An 18899-nucleotide genomic window follows, 5' to 3' on the forward strand; every position below is an offset into this window, starting at 1 on the left:
CCCCCGTTCTTCCTAAGGCCATCTACACTGTAGTAGAACACAGCACCAAAGACACTGACCAAGCCAGCTCTGATGGGCTCTGCTCAATGTATGAAAAGCACTCAGAAATAGCTCCATTAGCTCCTTCATTCACTGTCAATACCCCCAGTTCCCAGCACTAACCATCCCAGTGCCAAACACCTGCTGGTGCATCTAGGGTCCAACCAGCTGGTCTGGAACCAGCATCACTTCATGGTGCTGCATGAAGCCATTTCACTGAACAAACAGGATGGGCCCAGAAGAAAAAAGGCAGTAACACACTGACACCAGCTACCTTCCTTAAACTTACTACCTCAACATGACCAAAAAAATACTTTCAGTGTGGTAACTGATGTAATGTGTTTGCAATATGACAAATATTAATACAACCGTATTTTTCAAAGAGCTTTTATTTGCTTCCTTTCTTGAATATACATAACATACACAGCACATAGTTTTTATGTTGGTGCATTATTCAAACATGAGATCTCTTCAAATACAAAACTCAGAGATCCTCTTTGCTTTGAACCAGGAGGTTAACTTCCTATTCCCATTAAAAGCCAACACAGATCAGAATCCCTCTATACTCTAACACTTCTGAAAGTGGAGTATTAAAACCTAGCTCAGAAATACATAATTTCATAGTATGGAAAATATATTAACTTTACAAGAAAGAGTTTTATAAGAATTCCTTCAAAAAAGTAAACATTCATGTAAGCCCCCACTCTGTCAATCTCCCAAAATCAACTGCAGTCAAAGACCACAATGGCTACCTGCGCCTTCTGGACACACAACCATTTCAGAGGAGCACCATAACAGCAAAACTGTCCATCAATCCTTTAGCTGTCATAAATATACTTACTTTGTAATTAAAAATACAGGAATCTCACATTTCTCAGTTACAATTTGTCAGCTTGAATTATATATAAGCATATAAAGCCATATAGGACCCTCTAGCACAGAAAATCCACAAAGCCCTTACTGTCCCATTGTAAGCAAAGTCAGATAAACTATTTTCAGAAAACACATTTTACCTGACAAAAAAAAAAAGTCTAGCTTGGCAACAATCCTGGTAAAAAAACAGGAAAAAGGCAAATCAAATTTAAAAGTAGGATATGTGTCAAGCAGACCCTTCTAAAGTACATCTCTCCAATGGCAAGACTCAATGACCTCACAGAAGGAAGAGTAGAATGGTGTACAGGAATTGTTCAGCACTGCGAACAATAGCAGTCATGTGCTTCACCTCATTCTCATGAAATTACAGGTTTTAATAATTCACATAATTTATCTAGATTTTAAAAACCCAAGATACTAAACATTAAATGTTCACAGATTAATTTTTAAACTCTGTTCCCAATCCTAACATGTATATTAAAATATACTATTGAGGCACTGCTGAAAAATCCAAGCAGGGTGTGATTGTCTTACACATAACCACAAACATTCAAGAAATGATTGGTCTATTTTGTGTTCAAAATGTCAATGTTCCCACAAAAGTGAAAAGTCTTGATGATTTGCTTTGCTGTATTCTAGAAATGTTAGTTTACAGTCAGTGTTATCATACAAAACTAGAACTGCCTCTTTCAGAGCCATACAGTCTTCACATGCACTGTAACCTACAGTCATACATCATTTCCAGCTGTGCTGGAAATTTTCTATTATTCTTTATCTGACTTTTCTATTAAAAATAAACAGGCTGGATTTTCATTTTTAAAAGCCTATCTTCTCCCACAACTTGAAAAACAATATCAAAAAAAGAACAAACTGCAAAAATAGAAGAAAGAAACACGTTGTGCTAGTTCTGAAGCTCTAACACCTGACAGCCACAATCAGTCTGAGGAACATTTAAAAAACTCCTATATACAAATTTTATATACATACCAAGATTAAGAGGTTAAGAAAATTAGTGTATTTGTTTTTGCATTCACTTTGACCACTTGGGCACCGAGCTGCAACTCACACAAATGCATTTTCAAATGTATTTTTGTGCAATGATCTTACCTATATGATCTGGCAACAGAATTAGGTCAACACTTTCACCTATGGGTCTTTAAAAGCACACACCTTTTGTTTAAAGGTTAGGTCTTAGTTTCTTGGATAAAACATAGCATATTTGGAAGTTCGGAAGCCGAGCAGGTCTCTCATTTCGTTGCGGAACTTTGACAAGTCCTGCCGCAGTTCATTGAGGTTCTCCACAGTGGCCTGATCCGTACTCTGCATCTTCTGTCTCATGGAAGTCAAGTAACGGTGCACTAAGCAGCACATCACCTTTTGGTAATTCTCATCTCTCTTCTGCTTCAGATTTCTCCATTCCTTTAAACAAACACAGCATATTTACTATGGAAGGGATTTTTGAGCCCTAAAGCCTGTATATCCTACAGAGCACAGTAGGATATACAATCTTACAGAGAAGAAATGTGAGCAAAATAACAAAGCTATTTTTTAAATACATCCTGATGTACACAAATATACAGCACATATAGATTGTCCACAAAATTCACATTAAATTATAATCTTCTGTACCAGCAAACCTGAAAATTTTTATCTACCTGGCTTGGTTAATTTTTCTGTGAGCAATCAAGACTTCCATAACCTTGAATGTCTCTCAGTGCAAATTCCATGAAGTGCTTGAATTTGTTTATTTAGCGCTATTTTCATCAGCAAGAAGATGCAAAATTAGTATGCAAAATTGCAGGGTGCAAAAATGTTTATAAAATAAACAAACAAAAAATCCCTTCCCCAACAATGAGAGGCTTCAGTGATCTTTATTGGCTATTTATTCTGACACTTCTGTAATATGTTTAAAACCAATTACCTTCTCCAAAGAATATTCTAACCTCACCGTTTTTGAGATTAGCACATACTTCCTTGAGGTTTCTGTGTGTTTTCATTCAATCAAAGCATTTTTTTTCAGACTATTTCTGGGGGAATTGGGAGTTGGAGGGAAGTGGGTTGAAATTTCCAAACCAGAAAGTTAATAAAACCTTACTTAAGTAGAAATAAGTAACACATATTTATCTTGAATGCAACACCCATAATTCTGCAGTTCCTATTTCTCTTTGTAGCATTCACCTTCTGACAGGCAGCTTCATGCAGCAATCTGTGTTTTCATTTCAGTAAGCAGCACTTTTCCTGCTGCAGAGCTCAGAGCTTGCCCAACCATTCCTCACCTTGAGGCTGTTCTGACGTTTCACTTTGCCACTTGATGTATGAGAGCAGATCCATTTACTGAGACTGTTGAAAAGGTAACAAATGGTCTTGGGAGAGGGAATAACGTTAAAAGGTGGGGGGAGTGTGCATTTATCATCAAAGTAGCTAAGCCAAAGCTTGGCACGAGCAAACTTCCACTCCTTATCTTCATGATTCTAAAACATCAGAAAAATTAACAAAGAAACACAAATATTAATAGGTTATTTTCTAAGTTTAGTTTGCTCATACCTGAAAAACTGACCATTATTTAATTTTGGTTATATAGCATTTTAATGGATAGAACATAGGTTTGCTTGAATATTCTAACATTAAATACTTAAAACAAGTATATCTTTCTTCAATTCCTAGTATAACAATCTGAAAGTATAGATCAATACCCAGATCAAATGCTAAAGCACCACACATATCAAAATCAGCATTTGAACAGCCATTGTATCAAGAAAGTCTTCAATTACCAGGGGGCCAAAGCCCTATATATATTCAACATGGAAATTACAATTTTTTTTTAATCAAAGGAAATAAAAAGTTCTTATTTGAAGGAAAAATATGAGTTCACAGACAGAGCTCATCCATGAGGTCTACAGACCAGGAGTTTACACACCATCAGAAGACATTTTGTGTAAAATCCAAAGATACAGGTAATTGGTAATTAATCAGACACCACTTACTGCTATCAGCTGAAAACTTTTGTGAAGCATTGCCACAAGGAGTTTTGTTAATACTATCACAACCACCACGTTGTAGGTCCCAACAATAACAGCACCCACAAAAGACTGTAATTCTTCACCGTAGCTGAAACGTGTCACAAAGATTGCCACGTGTGCCAGGGAGAATATGTACCAGAAGAGAGCAAAACATGTACCAATAAACCTACAGAAACAAGGGAAAATCTGGTTAGGGAAACACCAGAAGTGTAAACGTCAGTTCAAGATCAGTGAAAAAATCCAGTTCTGTTTAATTACTAGGGATTTAAGGCTAAAACAATACAGTTATTTCAAGATCTCAAACTCACGAATGGAACGTGTCGTTGCTCTGCTGTTCACAGAAAATGCCCGCACAGTCCTTCTCTTCATTTACAGTAAATCCCTTATCATAAAGTTGGGTCAATCCAATTGTGAATGAGAACAAAACAAGAAGAAACATGCCCAGAAATTTTCCAAAATCTTGTAGCATCTGCCCCATTGAAATCTGTGAAATAGATTTATTTCTAATTTTAGTAAAACATGTAGTTATTTTTTATTTGTATTGTCTCCTTCAGCCTTTGAGCAACAAAAAAGATCTACTTACATTTTAAATATTTAAGTTAAATTTTGATATGCTAAACAGATCTTAAGGTCAGGAGATAACCTTGTATTGTTTTTCAGAGAAAAATTCTAGATATTAAAAATAATATATAAGTAATTTTAACATAGCCTGGAAAATTAATGTCCTCCAAGTAACCATAAGCAATAGCATGTACACCTTGTTACTTATTTGCAATACCAATGGTAATAAGAAACTCACAGGTCAACAGACAAAAGCAGTAAATGAAATGAATTTTACCATAAATGCCATCATAGAAATATAAGAAAACACTTAGAAGAACACTGAAACAATCAAAACATTTGGAATAATTTATCACTAATTTAAAAAAAAGCAGTATGCAAAAGCCCATCTGCAGAATACAAAATTAGCTCACTGTACATTTAATGTATGATTTTAAATAAACATGTGTGTAGACACACAGAAATTGAAGGATAAAGCATACAAGGTATGACAGTAAATTCGGATCATTAGTTTCCAATTCAAAATATCCTATACAGAACTTTGCAACATTAGAAATACAGCACCTTTAAAAAAACTGAATCATATGCCTGTGATGTTTTCCAACACAGGAAAGACCTTGATTTGCTTTTGACGTAAACCCTAATTTTTACACAGACACAGCATAAACTACTTATATAATTTAATTAGTCTTCTTACAAACTTCTTCAGCACAATGTACCATTATAAAGAATGCAAATATATGAAATGTGGGATTGGGTGGATCTAATCTATATAAATCAATGTGTGGAAAGCCCAGACCTATATGAATCAAAATCTGTACCAACTCACAGTCCAGAACTGTAACACAATTGCCAGATTTTGCAAGTACAGCTTCACTGGGAGATGAATTCCTGCTCCCTCCTTTGCTGCTGGAACCTCACCAAGTACCTTGTGCAGCACAGCACATTCAGAGTCTGTACAGTTTGTAATGGCCATGGAGACTCTGCAGCTGTGGGCAGAGCTCTGCACCAGTTCTGTGCATGTTTGCTCAGAGGATCACTGTACTCCCCATCAAACTGTTTCATCACATCTGACCCTTCAATGGAAAAACCCAACCCAAATCCCAACAACAAAACATTTTCCCTTTAACACATGGTACCTGCCAAGAGAGAGACAAAGTAGATGAAATAGGAATGCACAAAAAGTGCAAAATGCCCAAAACTAGTTTGTTTGGAAGAGAGTGTAACAACCCATCCCAAATGCCAGTTGCTTTCTTCATAGTTTGATGCTTTCCCTCTCTAAGTATTTACAACTTCTAAGCACTTGAAATCTAATTATCTCATCTAGGGAAGTACTATTCTACCTTCTGTTAATAATAAAATCCACCCCACACTGCCAATTTAGAAATCTGGATTATTACAGGCTTTATTTGCCTATGAGTCAAGTAACTGAAGGCTTAAAAATAACTCTAAGAACCAAGAGAACACAGTAGCTGCCTTCCCCTGCCCCCCACTGTTGGGTTTGCATCCCATATTTGATTACCACCATCTGAACTTTGTGACCTACTTTCAGAAAATACTGTAAGAGTTGTTGCACCAGCCCTACTGGCCAGCAGTAATAACGTAAGCTCCTGTGTGCCTCTGAATGGGGTGACTGTTGACTGTTTTTATTTACTTGGAAAATTTCACAACACAGCCTCCTAATAAAAAACTTGTGAAAGATCTAGTACATAAATAAACTTGCACATTAAACAGTGAATCTCTTTAAAATGTGGAAAGAGTTCAGTGTTTAATCAATTTGTACAACCCTAACGCTTAATGCAACATCAAGACTTCAGTACTTTTTTCAAAGTGTGCAAGTACATTTCCATTTAAAATGTGTAACAGAAAATTAGATAATTAAAATGTGGGAGGTTTTACTGTCATCATTAGTGGAAGGCTCCAATAAATACCAAGTAAGAAGAAACCTGTTCTCCCTTCTTATAACTGCCAATAAATAGGTGAGTATTTCAATACTCTAGACAGATTTATATTTTTCAAACAAAAGCAATTTGCATAACTTGAGGTGCAACTTTAATGAGATGACAGATATAAACAGAAAGGCTTCTGATTACTCTTCCTTGCTACACACTCACTCATCTATTGCTTTAGAAACAAGAAACTAAGGCAATTATTTGCATAAAACTGCAGGAAGAACCTAATCCTTATACCCTCCAAACTGTGGAAACTTAGCTGGCATGTTATGCTTAGAACAGATGAAAACAAAAAGACAGTATAGGTACAGCTATCATGGAAAAATACCCTAACTGAACTACACAAAGTCTTTCACTCTTTTTCTTACCTTTCCCCATCTGAATCAATGTTTTACACAAGAAATTAATTTAAAAAACAACAAACTTCAATGCAGTATCACTTCTTTCTACTTTTCACTTTCTTACTTTAACCTTTGTTCCTATTTTAAATAAGACTCTTATTAGCAAATGATGTTTAATATTTTTTTCAAACAGTAACGATATTCACCTGGAGTGGTCCCAGAATGGAGCTGGTTGTGTACATGAAGAAGAGACGCAGGTAACTGAGAACATTGGCAAAGGCAAAAAGCCCTTCTGCCACTAGAGTAGGATGGAATGCATCCCAGTCCTTCCTTTCAGCATAGTCATGAAACTGCAACATAAAAAAGGACAAGTTGAGATCACTAACATTATAAATACAGAAATGTACCCATACACCTCTCCCTACTTCTACTTCCAAAACAGGCAACAGCATAAAATAAATTAACATATGTCACTCATAGGTGTCATACCTGTTTCAGACAAAGGCATTTCAAAAGCCATTCCAGAGGGAGCCAGAATTTAGAGAATTTAAATTGAACACCTAACTCTGTCACTCACTTGTTCAAACCATTTATTCTCTGTTCTGCCTTCACTTCTACTCTGTTTTGCATGGTCTATTGAAACGGGGACTTGGGAACTTTATTATATAAACATGTGCATTGCCTTGTGTAACAGGCTTCAGTAAAAAACAATATTGAGATGCTACAAAGAAAACCAAGGTACACATGCAATTGCAATGTGGTGACAGCTGATCTTAAACAGTTTTGGAAAGACTTAGAACTTGGGGGTCCTTTCACAGATTTTATGAATGGCTACAGAGAATGGGAGTCACAAGTAAACTGCTGTTTGATGTATTACCCACTAAGTACTACTATTCAACTTATTCAGGGAATATCCACAGATTCCTAACTTTTGGTTTGGCTGAGAACATCCAGCATTTATATTACCAGCTTCTGTTGTCTCAAAATAGACATTCAAAAACCAAGGAACTCCGAGCTGCTTTACAGTAACACCCAAAAGTCTGCAGCACAAAGATGGCAAGAAATAGGGATAGTATTTTCCCACACACTGCAACTGCACGTGTACAAATCCTTCTGCTACACAGATTCTTCCTTTATTTCTTACAGCTTTAGGGCCTATAACGGACCTAAGATGCAAATTAAACATTCTTACTTGGTTTGCCATATGATTAGTAAACTATAAAAATAAATTTGGACATATAAAAGGGGAAAACCTCTCATTATATGCCTATTGTATAGGACAGGAGTCCTGCATGTTCAAAAAGGTTACAATTTAAATTGGCAACAATGGGTCTTATCTCAGCAAAGGAACTACTACTAGAGACATGCTGGTTGCAAAGCAAATGGCTGGGAAAGCAGCCCAATGTGGCATTCTCCCTCTATTTTTTTCCAAGAAATGGAGCCTTCCTTTCCAAACAATTACCAGCCTCTGAATCAATGCTAGGATAGGAAAATGAGCCAAACACCAAGTTGGAAAGAAATGAACCAGTTTATTTTCCTTCAAAATGCCAGACAGCTGTCAACTTGTAGTTTTTAAGACACAATAATGGTGCTACTGCACTGGCTTGGATTTTGCTGTAATATTCACATTCAACTGGTCTGGCAGTTTGCCATGTGCTGTGTGGTTAACAACACATGCAACAGAACGGCAATGATCATTTTCACAACTCGTATTTTCCATCAAATCCAGCTGGATTTTCATAGAGACAAGACAAGGCTCCTCTGTGGTCTCAGGACTCTTATCCTTACTACCAAAGAAAGCCCCAACCAAAAAAGCCCCGCCAAGTAAAAACCAATTAAAATCCACCACTTATGACATTTGAGCATATGTAATCAAAAGCTAAAAAAAACTTTCTATAACAAAAATGCACCAGGCAATCCAAACATAGAGACTACTATTAGCTTTCTGCATAGTACTGAATGGAGTCAGGCAAGCTCAAATGCCCAATCTGATGAGATCCATTTCCCTAAACAAAAATCAAGCCATTTGGAAGACCAGGCAGCTCCTACAGGAAGACATTAGCTCTGTTTGGGGTCTCCAAGTACTTGGACATGTCCTGATGTGTTTCTAACTCCCATTTGCCTGATCAATGGCGCTATGAAGACCAAGGTGCAACAAGACCCAAGGTCTTGTCACCTCCTTGTGACCCTTGCCTTGCCACCTCCATGGCCTGTCCCACACAGAGCATTTCAGCCCAAACCCACACTGCACCCCATCCCAGGCTGTTACTGATGTTGTAACTGCACCACAAGTCCCTGCTTCTAGCACACCATGTGGAACACATCTGCAGGTGTTTTGCAGCAATGTATAAAACCACACCTGCTCAGTCAGCCCCAGAGCAGCTTTGGTCTATGGAGATTGGTGCTCACCTTGTTATGGGCAACGACTTTGAGGGCAAAAGTTGCCAAATAAAGGGAATTCATGACAAAACTAAGCTGATTGCGGGACTCTTCTAAAAAATCTTCTAAACCATCATACCAGAGCCTCTTAACATCTGACCACACCATTCCTGCAGGGAAAAAGGGAAAAAATAAAGCCCAGGAAAGTGAAGCCATTGCACTGAACAGGTATTACTTTACATATAACCACTATGTATTTTACACTGAATTTGTTACAGAATCAGTAAAAACAGAAGAAGATATTTACACACAAAACAACTGGAGTTCTGTTGCTCTATCTTCCCATGGAAGATATCTGTATTCATGATTTTGAAAGTTCACCCAGAACAACACAAAACTTGTTACTAGCCCAAAGTGTAACAAATTCTGCTGTGGCCATTCTGACAGTGATTTTTAGGGAGTATTTTAATGGGACTGTGGAATACAATAATGTAAGACAATCTTTGTTACTTGATTCTTTTAATTCCAGTTGATTTTGCAGAATACTTTCTAAATATGTTTTTTATCAATTTAGACTATTTACAAGGAATCAATATAATGTCATTACAAAATAAGCATTTAAGCTATAAATGCAATTACTATTAAAAAACTTGAGATTCAATGATGTGAAAAATAACCCCATTTTAATGACCGTGTTTGCTTAGATATAATTTTTAAATCCTACTTGAAATCCACATTACAGTATTACATGCAGAAAAAATAAATTTCTATAGCCTTTAATTAAAATTACCAAGACCACCTAATGACACACTTTGCCAGCAGACTTGATGGAACAAAAGAATTTATAAAATTATAATATTTAATTTCAAAGCAATGGAGGAATCTGACTTGTACTCAAAATATGAAGTTTTCAAGTTTCTTTTAAGACCTGCCTGTGTTTGTGTGTGGGATACTACATACTTCCAAAATCTGCAAGAACTGCTCCACAGTTTTAATACAGCTCAATTGTGAAAGGGATCATTACTACACAAAAATCCTCTCACCCTAAAATATCAAATAAATCACACTCAGAATTACTTAAATAAAAACTGTGTTATTTTTTTACCATATCACTGTTTTTTACAAGCCCAATTAAACAAATGATACATATCTAATTACCTTTCATTAAGAAAGATAAATTTTAATGTCAAAACAATTGCATGCCAGACGATCAAAAACAAGGTAAAAATTATGAACTTTCAACTAAAAGTTCTTGAGAACTCAGCAAAAATGATACCTGTGCTCCCTCTGCTGCATCAACCAGAAGTGACATGCAGCCTTTCTGCTACAGTTATGATAATGGGTGACAATGACATAGAAAACTGTAACATGGGAAAATAATACTTGTTTTTGTGTTTTGAAACAAGCATGAGGTAACTGCACACCTCCAATCTGTCTGTAAGATGGAGCATGCATACATAAACACATAACATATACTTCTTTCTTTAAACCACATACCAACTGCGCAGCAAGCCCAAATTTTGTTAACTGCTTTCCAACCAAGCATTACAGAACTGATCATGAAAGACTGCATTATTATTTATTGCTGATTCACCACTAAAATGGCATTTTAAAATGTATTTATCATATGTTTTTTATATATTTAGCAACTGCCATCCAATCCACTCAAATCATACCTACCAATAAGCCATATTATCAGAAGATAGTCTATTCTCTCAAGGGCTGGTCCCATTGTATTCTTCTTGTTCTCATTGTAGACAAGGGAGTACAAATTAAGTAATAACAGAAATGTGAAATATGAAGCTCCATGAATAATAAACTTCATAAAAGGAGTGTGAATTATTCGACCTACTCGAGATTTAGGAGCTAACAAGTAACAGAGGGACAGGACTGGCCAGAAAATGCCAACCATCAGAACAGTCAGGATCTTCTTGCAGGTGTGCTTGCGTCGATAGCCGGCCATCTGCCCAAACCACACCGTGTTCAGAAACTGCTGGCAGTTGGACTGGGCAACAAACTGGGGGGAAGGAGGGGGAGAAACAAAAAAGGAATCACTCTCAGATTTCTTCACATGCATTACTAAGTTGCATCATTAAAATTAATTTTCTAACTATATGTATACCATACAAAAAAGTCATTATTTTCCAAGCCCTCTAATAAAAGCAAGCTATGCTCAAACCCAGAGGATCACCAAAATACTTCAGTGTGCTTGATGAATGCAGGCCAGAAATGTGTAATACTGGTTGTAGGGCACTCCAGAACTACAGCTTATGACTTTCAAAAGGTGTGTATTTCAAACAGTTTAAGCCTAGACATGTAGAACAGACAGAATTATGTAATTCCTTTTGCAAATGCTAACTAAAAATGAATTTTGCTTGAAAAGGAAACTTCCACTCTGTCCTTGATCCTTCTACTAGAATCCCACAAATATTCACATTCCAGCACAGATAATTAGAATTATAATTTATGAAGGGACAAAAATTACAATAACCTACTGCATGGAGGAAGTTGCACATTGATGGCATAAAAAGTGCTGCTGTTCTGGAACAGAGGGGCTATTCAGTTATACTAGCACAGGTCCAATCTAATTACTGAACAGCACAGGCAAGGCCTGAGACAAAGCTGAAGAGTTAATGACCAGTGAGAGGATGATAAATCATGTTTGGCACCTAAGGATCCATGCCTCTCTAGGCAAGGATTTAATGAGGAACTGAATAAATAATTACCACTGCCTGAGCTGTTCATAAAAAAGCAGTGGCCTATACTTCAACACAGAAGTATACATTCACCTCCACAGTAAACACTGAAGAATCCCTCAGTATCTTGCAGCATCCCAGTTTCACATACTGATACTTGTGTATTACCATCTCTTCTATAACTCCTGCATGTTTATTTCCACTTCTGTGCCCAGAGGCAGAAAACAAAGTAATTAATTAGTCTATCGAGTTACTGCAAAGACAAACCTCTTTCTGATTATACTTGATTGCAAGTTTTAAGCGACTTAAGTTCATCCTCTCCTCCAACAATCCTCGCTTGTCCACATGCTCATCGCTGGAGGTGTGATTCAGAATCACTTCCAGCTCCCGGGAATTCCGTGCTTGTGCAAGTAAATCTTTAGCAAAGGTTTTGCACTGCTGAGCGAGCTCCTCATAATCATTTCTGAAACACACAGAAGCAGTATGGACTTTACACTGGGCCTGGATTTCCCATTCAATCACAAACTAGCCATTTTTGGCTGGGATTGTATGTTATGTTGAGACAAATTAAAAGAAACCACTCCAGAAGTCCTATGTCAAGGTCCAAGCATTCCTAAGACAACTCTGAGTAGTTTTCACCATGTAATACACAAACAATTCCATTTCTGTTTAGCTTGCAAGATCACTAAAGAAAATCTGGCACACACAGCATATAAATTCTATGTCATGAGGTCCATACACAGAGTTGAAGATTAGAGTTATTTCCAGGACATGAGAGTGCATTTGTCACAAAATATGGCACTGGTAATTAATCACTTGGACTTTCCAATTGGACAGGAAATTCTTTGGGGTTTTGCTTTATTCCTGTCATCTGAAAACTAAAATCTATTCACTAAATATTATGTATTAATGTACTAAACACATGAAAAGAAACCACATGATTGCCTTGTCTCACCTTGCACACAGTCCATTTTAATGCCATGCTGTATCACAAAAATGCAACAATTGAACTCTTATTAAGAAAGATAGGCAGCTAAAATGCAGAACATTCACATTTATAGAAAATTCACGTATTTAGGAAAGTAGAACTTTACCTTATATAAACACTTGCTTTCACATTCTTGGAAAGCTTTTGTGCTGGTATGTTACAAAATGGTAAAAATCTGCATTGTTTAAACATGAAATTACACTGAGCATTTGTTCATCATATAGAGCATTTTCAGCATGAAGTCTTCTACACACATATGTATGTTTTAAATATATACACATATGTGCTCTTCAAAGTCTTATAATGAGCAAAGTTAAGAAACAATACCCAAAACAACTCCCGACAGAAGTCAGGACAGTATAAATAAGGTATTGCATACTTCTACCCTAATACAGAAAAAAAGTGCAGAGTACTAATGAGATATTGGTATGATTAATAGGTGTATGATTTCCAACTAAGTCAGCATTTAGCATAATTTCTGTTTATTTTTGCAGAGTAGAGCTGAAATTTGAGCTGTTGGTGCAACTAGACACATTAAAGTGTCTATACCTAAAAGGATTTAAAGTAATTAAACTGTCGAAATGACTACTAAGGAGGCATAAATTATATCATGTAACTTATTATGTCTAATTATCAGTTGAAACACTCCACTTACACAAAATGAAGAATAAACTTTTTCTAATGCAAACATATTTCTACACCTGTAATTACATAAAAATATTACAATTGATTTGTGTTACCTGAACTCAACCTCAACAAGGCTTAATTCTTTCAAGTCTGCACTAAGTTCAAAAGCTCTTAGGATTGGATCCTCCTCTGTCAACATTATTAAGGCAGGACTGGCCAAACACCGATAAATGTCAAGACGAAACCTGGACAAAAGAACAGCAAACAAAACAAAGATGTTTTATTTCATTAGCACCTTCAAACCAGAACCTGTTCCAAAGGTTTGCCTAAAATGGCCAGATGAAAGACAAAACAATCTGTTTTTTTAAAATCAGACACTACAAGCATTAACTGCATTATGTCCTGAAAAATACATGACATATTTAGAACCCTTAAGTATCCAAAATCGGCCAATCTGGTTCCCTCTTCTTTTCCTCACTACTTCCACTGTTATCAGTACATCAGCAGAAGTTCTAGATTAAATTAAGAGCTGCTACCTCAAATATTTCTATTGTTTGTCTGCTTTGAATACCCTGACATCTTTTCTCATACTGAAGTTAATGATATAGGGAATAGGAATGATACCAGAACGTGCCTGTTGTAGGTCAATGCCAAAAACTCAAATAACTTTTGAGAATAATTTTATTTGCATGGCCCCTATGTCCCCAAGTCAAAGGTAGCTAGGATGTTTGAGGCACACCTGCTAGAAAGCAAAGGCACACAGTGACTATGCACAGTGACTAAAAGTATAAAACCAAAATGGAAAAAAGCCACTGTCAAAGGTAGCTAGGATGTTTGAGGCACACCTGCTAGAAAGCAAAGGCACACAGTGACTATGCACAGTGACTAAAAGTATAAAACCAAAATGGAAAAAAGCCACTGCCTCCCACCAGCCTTTTCAGGCACAACTCATGCCCGAGAACTACCACCTCTCACAACAAGAGCTACAATATATTAAAGGAATCCACTCATAAACTTCACCTTAAAAAGAAAAAGGAAACATAGTGAATGTGACCCAGGCAATGCCAGAGAATGAAGAACCTTTTTTATGGCTCATAACTGCTAAGTGTTACCTGGAATGTCGCAGACTATCTTTTTTGTTCTTGGCAGTGCACAGGGTGCACTCACAGCCCACAGCATGAGGTTTGGGTAATGATATGTCTTGCTTCAACAGCATAGTGAGAATTTCATAGTTGTTACGATGAGCAGCTAAAATTACTGGTGCCACATCCATGGTTGTTGAGTACTCTGGGTTCTGAATGCGTTCCATTAATTTCTGGAAAAAAATATAGGCAGTATCTACATTTATTACCTACAGTTCTACCACATGTAAGGGGGTTTTTGACTGTAAAATCAAGAATCACTCCTTTAAAACACTTGCCAGTGTTTCATAACAGGAACAGAAAGAAAAATATGTAACAACATTCAAACACCTGTCAGATAAATACTAAAAAAGAATGACAGACCCAGTTACTTTTCTGCTTTATTTACATAGAAATACTGCCTATTTTTCCAATAGACGTGGGATAACAGAAATTGTTATTTTGCTCTAGTTTGTGAAAAAAAAAGACTGTATTTAATACTGAAGCGCAGAAAAAATATCCTGAATGTCCCATACTCTGTTACTCAACACCTTATTCCTTCCCTGCCTCCACCTCCAATTTGTGTTTTTAGGAGTTTTTGGTACTAAAGCATTGACAAGGCAAGCTTCAATTGCTTAATTTCAAGGTGAAGGTCTGATGTTTATAGATTTGCTCTGAAAATCTGTGAAGTTTCAATACATGAATAAACACTTTATAAGTCAAGGCTGCTAACTACCTTGCAAACAGACTACTAGAAAAGATTTATAACCACTAGGTTTTTTCTCCTCTGAACTAGTCATGTGTTTGGCAGGTATAAAGCCACTGGATTCCTTAGGTGAAAAAGCAAAATCATGTATGTCATCTTTCAAGACAAAAAGAGGTTACAAAAAGAATCCCTGGCGTCTAGACTCTATCATCTTACAGATGCAGAATTGAAGAACATTGTTTTACACACTACAGGTACTCAAAAAAGCAACAGCCTTCACAGCCCCAACCAAAAACCGAGGAGTAGCAACACTTAACCACAATGGTTGGCCTGGAGGATCGTTTAGGTCGGTGATTAAGCAGAATGTCAACAGCTCCCACCACTTCGGAGTCAATAGCCACCAAAAGTGCATCCGAGGACTACAAAGAAAACAAATCATATGTGAAAACAGCAGTAACTTCAACAGCACAAAGAGACAAACTCAAGCCAAACTGCATTTTTAAAATTTAATTTCCAAGTACTCAAATGATGTTCTGTACTATCACCAGGTATATGATCAGGATACAAATTCAGGTTGCCATTGCAGGAGTTCACACAGCATTAGTGACAATTTGCATCACTGCACCAACAGAAGAGGAATCAATTGAATAAATTACTTTCCAGCAAAGATGATGCAGAAGACTTTAAAAATTAAGTTTAAAGACCCAATTTACCAGGTCTATTAGACAGATTAAAAGCAAGTGTTAACATAACACAGCTCAGGCCTATGGGATGCTTCAGCCTTGCATCTGAAATTCTGGGGTACAGCTAGGAAAATAAGCTTTTTCCATCTTGGCTGGTAACCAACCACTTCTGCACCTTCTATTACACTGAGATAAGCAGCTTTTCATTTTCCCTACAAATGATATTATTCTTCTTGATTAATTTCCAAAAATTTGGAATTTTACTTAAAAAATAAAATAATAAAAGACACAGCTTTTATTACTGCCACTAATTCAGGTGCAGAAAAGATTGTGGTTTTATTCATGCCCAATATCAAACAATGTAACAAAAGATGCTACTTTTCCCTGTCTTACATATTTAATCCATCACAGCTTCACCTCTCCCACCAGTAGCAGAGATGCTACATACATCTAAGGAAGTCTTGTTGGTAGGAGACTGCCCTGCCATCAAGCACAGATCAAGTCTAACAAGTAAGCACCAGAGAAATGCATGTTTGCCTTAACTTAAAATCAACTAACATAACGTGAATTTTTCTGTGTTACCATTTATAAAGTTAATATACTCTAGCCAAAAGGATTTTTGCATTTTACACTTTTTTAATATAAGGCACTCAAACCGTGTTCTTTTTTTCTTGAGGATAATACATACATTGTATCAGCAGCAGGAGTAACATTTAAAATAAAACTCAAACTTGTTAACATCATAGCAAATGCTACTTATACATTTGCCATGAGCCAATAAAATTCCACTAGAAAAGTCAACTTGTGACAAGAAATCACTTTCACAATTACTTTTTCCAATTTACTGGAAATGTATTGCCTAAAAGGCAGACTGCATTTATGTCCAAACTCTGCCAGATTAACAAAGAAAACACATGACTACACTGAACATTTTTAATAACGTGTGTTGGATACCTGGCAGCCATAATCCAAAAGCAGCTGTAGTATGTCCAAGTTTTCATTTTCAATTGTTATAGTAACAGCATTTCGTCCAAGCACATCCACACAATTTATGTTCATTTCACCTGAGCTGTTTTCCTCTAAGAGTTTCTTAACCATGTAATAGTCACCTGCAGAAGTAAGGCAGGGATATCACTTCATATTATAAAGCAATAAAAGCATGTGATTATTTTAAGTACCAGCTACCATCAAACAAGAGACTATTCCATAGATGACAACAGTAACTGAGTCTATCAGACAAGTAAGAAGTCAAGGTACATAAGCATTCTCAGAAAACTGAAGATATTTCAGGAACGCACTGGACATGTACTTCAATCCACCCCTTTAGTTTCAGTCCTAAAAACAAACACACAAAAGCACGGGTGCTTTCCAAAACTGTCTCTAGGGTAACAAATTACAACACAGAAGACTACGGCCAAGACAGATCTCAGTGTAGAATACTTAGAGAAGTATATGTAGAATACAGTAAAATACATACCAAGAGTACAGAACCAATTTTTTTACAGACAACTGGGTTTTGTTACTTTTCTTGTTATGACGCAGAATTTAGCTCCTTGAACCTCTGTCTATAGTTAAAGAGAGAAAGCCACGGCTTCCTCCGATATTGAGGACAGACTCACGGGCTGTGCAGATGCAAGGCATCGCACCAGCGAGGGTCCCAGAGCAAACTGCTGAGCTCGCCGGCAAACGCCAGTGCAGGAACGGCCCTGCGGCTGTGAGCGAACCTGAGCTCCGGCAGCCCTGCTCATGCTCCAGACACGCATTAAAAGCATTATCATTATAAGCATACCCTAGAATCCAACGTTTCAGAACCTTTTCAGATCAGTTTGATTTAAGGCCACGTTCCGACTCAAAAGTAACTAAATATAGGCTTAAAGCAAGCAGCGTGTTTTAGAAAGACAAATCTCTTCCCATCCACCACCAGTGGTGCAAATCGCAGCATACTGGTCTCGCGTATACTGGGGATGTCTAGATAAGCCCATTTTTACAGCAGCTCTCTACTCAGGGACCCTTTTAACAGCGAACACCTCCCACATTCCTCCGACACAAACCGAATGCCTCACGAACGCGGAGCAGCGGCCCCGCGCCTCCCTTCCCTTCACCCCGCGCTGCCCCATGGCAGCCGCAGGCGGGACCGCACCGCGGGCCAGGGGAGGCAGCGCAGGGCTGGCACCCGGCCACGGCTCCAGCCCTCGGAGCGAGCGGCCGAGGGGGGCCGGACCGGGCGGCGGGGCGGGTACCTTTGTCGCAGGCCAGCAGGAAAAGCTTCTCATCCAGCGTCGTCTCCTCCTTCACCTGCCGCACATCCTTCAGCGCCAGCAGCTTGTTGGGCGAGGCCGAGGCGGACGGGTCCGCGCTCTGGTACAGGGCGGCCATAGCTCCGCCAGGCCCATGCGGACCCTGCGGGGGATGTGGCGGCGCCGCCGCTGCCCCTCGGCACCGCCGGCGAGCGGGGCAGCGGCCCCGGCCGGGTCACGCCTGGCGGGCGGGCAGGGCAGGGCAGGGCCGGGCGGGGCCGGTAAGGCAGGGCAGGGCCGGGCCGGGCCGGGCGGCCGCTCCCCGCCGCAGTGCGCAGGCTCCGGGCCCGCCGCCGGGGCAGCGCAGGCGGGCGGAGCGCGGGGTCCGCGGCCCGGAGGCGCCGCCGCTGCTGCTCCCAGCGCGGCCCTGCCACTCCCCACAGCCGGCAGGGGCCTGTGAGGGAGAGCGCGCTGCAGCAGCTCCTGCGTCTGCCCTTAAATCTGTTTTCTCCCAGCCGGTATAGTAATTACGGCCCTGCTCATCACAGCATCAGAGGGCTGCCCGTGAAAATCTCCTCAAAGCAACTCTGAAGTAATTCTGGACACTTACAGCAATAGTTCATAAAACAGGAAATAGGGGCCTTTATGGAGTAAGGTACCAAGTGTCTGGCAGGTA

The 18899-nt window shown here is 38.5% G+C and overlaps 1 protein-coding gene across 2 annotated transcripts; it reads right to left on the bottom strand.

Annotated features, from left to right (window-relative positions):
- Positions 1 to 410: 410 nt before the first annotated feature.
- TRPC1 (transient receptor potential cation channel subfamily C member 1) lies at positions 411 to 18405 on the bottom strand. Of its 2 annotated transcripts, none has more exons than XM_058031151.1 (13): positions 18227 to 18405; positions 16941 to 17095; positions 15621 to 15722; positions 14589 to 14791; positions 13590 to 13721; positions 12129 to 12324; positions 10846 to 11182; positions 9196 to 9335; positions 6993 to 7136; positions 4241 to 4416; positions 3897 to 4098; positions 3189 to 3383; positions 411 to 2331 (listed from the first exon to the last, which is right to left on the bottom strand). In XM_058031151.1, the coding sequence occupies exons 1-13, from the start codon at positions 18360 to 18362 to the stop codon at positions 2104 to 2106; spliced, it is 2346 nt and encodes a 781-aa protein (XP_057887134.1). In that variant the 5' UTR covers positions 18363 to 18405; the 3' UTR covers positions 411 to 2103. The 2 variants fall into 2 exon arrangements, with proteins under 2 accessions (XP_057887134.1, XP_057887135.1); XM_058031152.1 differs by lacking the exon at positions 18227 to 18405 and adding an exon at positions 18038 to 18131.
- Positions 18406 to 18899: the final 494 nt, after the last annotated feature.

Source organism: Melospiza georgiana, chromosome 10 (assembly GCF_028018845.1).
Source record: "Melospiza georgiana isolate bMelGeo1 chromosome 10, bMelGeo1.pri, whole genome shotgun sequence".
Classification (NCBI taxonomy): Eukaryota; Metazoa; Chordata; class Aves; order Passeriformes; family Passerellidae; genus Melospiza; species Melospiza georgiana.